We start from the raw sequence: 1,599 nt of genomic DNA, 5'->3' as shown, positions 1-1,599 counted from the left end.
TCAGTTCTTCTAGATATGGAATAAAAATCTAGGTTGCATACGTTTCGTGTAACCATCATTTTAAAAAATAAATTAAATTTATTTTGACCAGTAAATGAGCAAAATGGAAAAACGTAATTAATGAATGATTCTTTCTATATATTTTAGATCCTGTGCAATTATGAATCTGCTCTTTAGTTAAATACAATGGATTTGAATATTAAATATATATGTAAATTTCACATATATATATATATATATGCACATGTATATGTAGAAAAAATTGCCAAACTCGAAAACATAAAGTCGAAGTATCAAAACTCCAGAGAAAAAATGGCGGCTCCTCTCAAATCTTTGGCTGCTTTTCTTCTTCTTCTTCTTCTCTGTATGGTTAGTGGAGGTACAAAGAAAAACTCTATGTCCTTCTTCCTTTGATTTCTAATATATACATACACACATAGGGTTTGGATGCATTCGGTTGATTTGGAACCGTTAGTTGATTTTAATCGGTTTGATTCGTTTTGGTTACGATTGGATATAATTAGGTCTATGAAAAATTATATTCGAATAATAATCAAATATAAATTTGATTTGGTTTGGTTTGACTTGATTGTTGTGATATATATAATTCAATTCAGATCGGTTATAACCGGTCAATGAACAAACAAAACTTAAAAAATAATGCATTACAAACAAATAAAAAACATCAAACATTATATGTGTCTCTAAATTAGATTGTCTATACATCACATATAGAATATGGTATGTATGTGTGGTTAATGCATCATATATATATATATATATTGTATATACTAGCGCGTGGGAAACGTAATTAAAACGAAAAAACAGGAAGGGGTTGCACATACAGCGGGATTCAGATCGGGACGGAGAGAACCGGGAGGGAGATAGAGGGAGAAGTGGAGTGGAAAGTGACGGTGACAAACACGTGCGACTGGAGGAGACAGTTGCCTTCTGGTAAAAGGAGATGCTTTGCCCGCCAAAGCTTCCGCTCAGTTCACTTACGCAGGCCAGCCTTACATCTTCAGGCCCATCGGTTCCATGGTGGACCCCAGTTGCAACAAGCCCTGATCTTCATATGATCTGCCTCTCTCTAGTTTTTTTATTTTTTATTTTTTATGAAATGATCCAAAAATAGCTTACTATAAAATACGACACGACAAGGAAGACACGTGTCTAAAAATTTAAAATAAATTATATATGGACGATGATATAGATCCTAGGTGTCTTTGCCACATACCTTTAAACCCAACTATTATATATAGAGATAGATTTAGCTAAACACTTCAAAGCATTGTTTTTTATATAACGCCTTCTAAAACCGCTGCTTTTTTAAAAGGGTCATGGGCCTTTAAAGGCCTTTAAGAACAAAACACTTCTTATAGAGAGGGAAGACCACCGAAGAGCGAGAAAAAACATTTTTTTTTTGTTATTACAAACAAAGGATTAATTATAACTTTAAAAGTTTTTGGATTTTATGGCCCACCAAAAACTTTTAAAGTTATAATTAATCCTTTGTTTGTAATAACAAAAAAAAAATGTTTTTTCTCGCTCTTCGGTGGTCTTCCCTCTCTATAAGAGGATAGAGTTATTTTTTTAAAA

At 32.6% G+C, this 1,599-nt stretch overlaps 1 protein-coding gene across 1 annotated transcript; it reads left to right on the top strand.

Annotated features, from left to right (window-relative positions):
• Positions 1–300: 300 nt before the first annotated feature.
• LOC104803439 lies at positions 301–1,162 on the top strand. The gene is made up of 3 exons (XM_010527370.2): positions 301–379; positions 829–925; positions 957–1,162. The coding sequence occupies exons 1-3, from the start codon at positions 313–315 to the stop codon at positions 1,066–1,068; spliced, it is 276 nt and encodes a 91-aa protein (XP_010525672.1). The 5' UTR covers positions 301–312; the 3' UTR covers positions 1,069–1,162.
• Positions 1,163–1,599: the final 437 nt, after the last annotated feature.

The sequence above is a fragment of the Tarenaya hassleriana genome, unplaced genomic scaffold (assembly GCF_000463585.1).
Source record: "Tarenaya hassleriana unplaced genomic scaffold, ASM46358v1 Cleome875, whole genome shotgun sequence".
NCBI lineage: Eukaryota > Viridiplantae > Streptophyta > Magnoliopsida > Brassicales > Cleomaceae > Tarenaya > Tarenaya hassleriana.
Note: the sequence above shows the minus strand (reverse complement) of the source record. Positions and strands in the feature narration are given on the sequence as shown.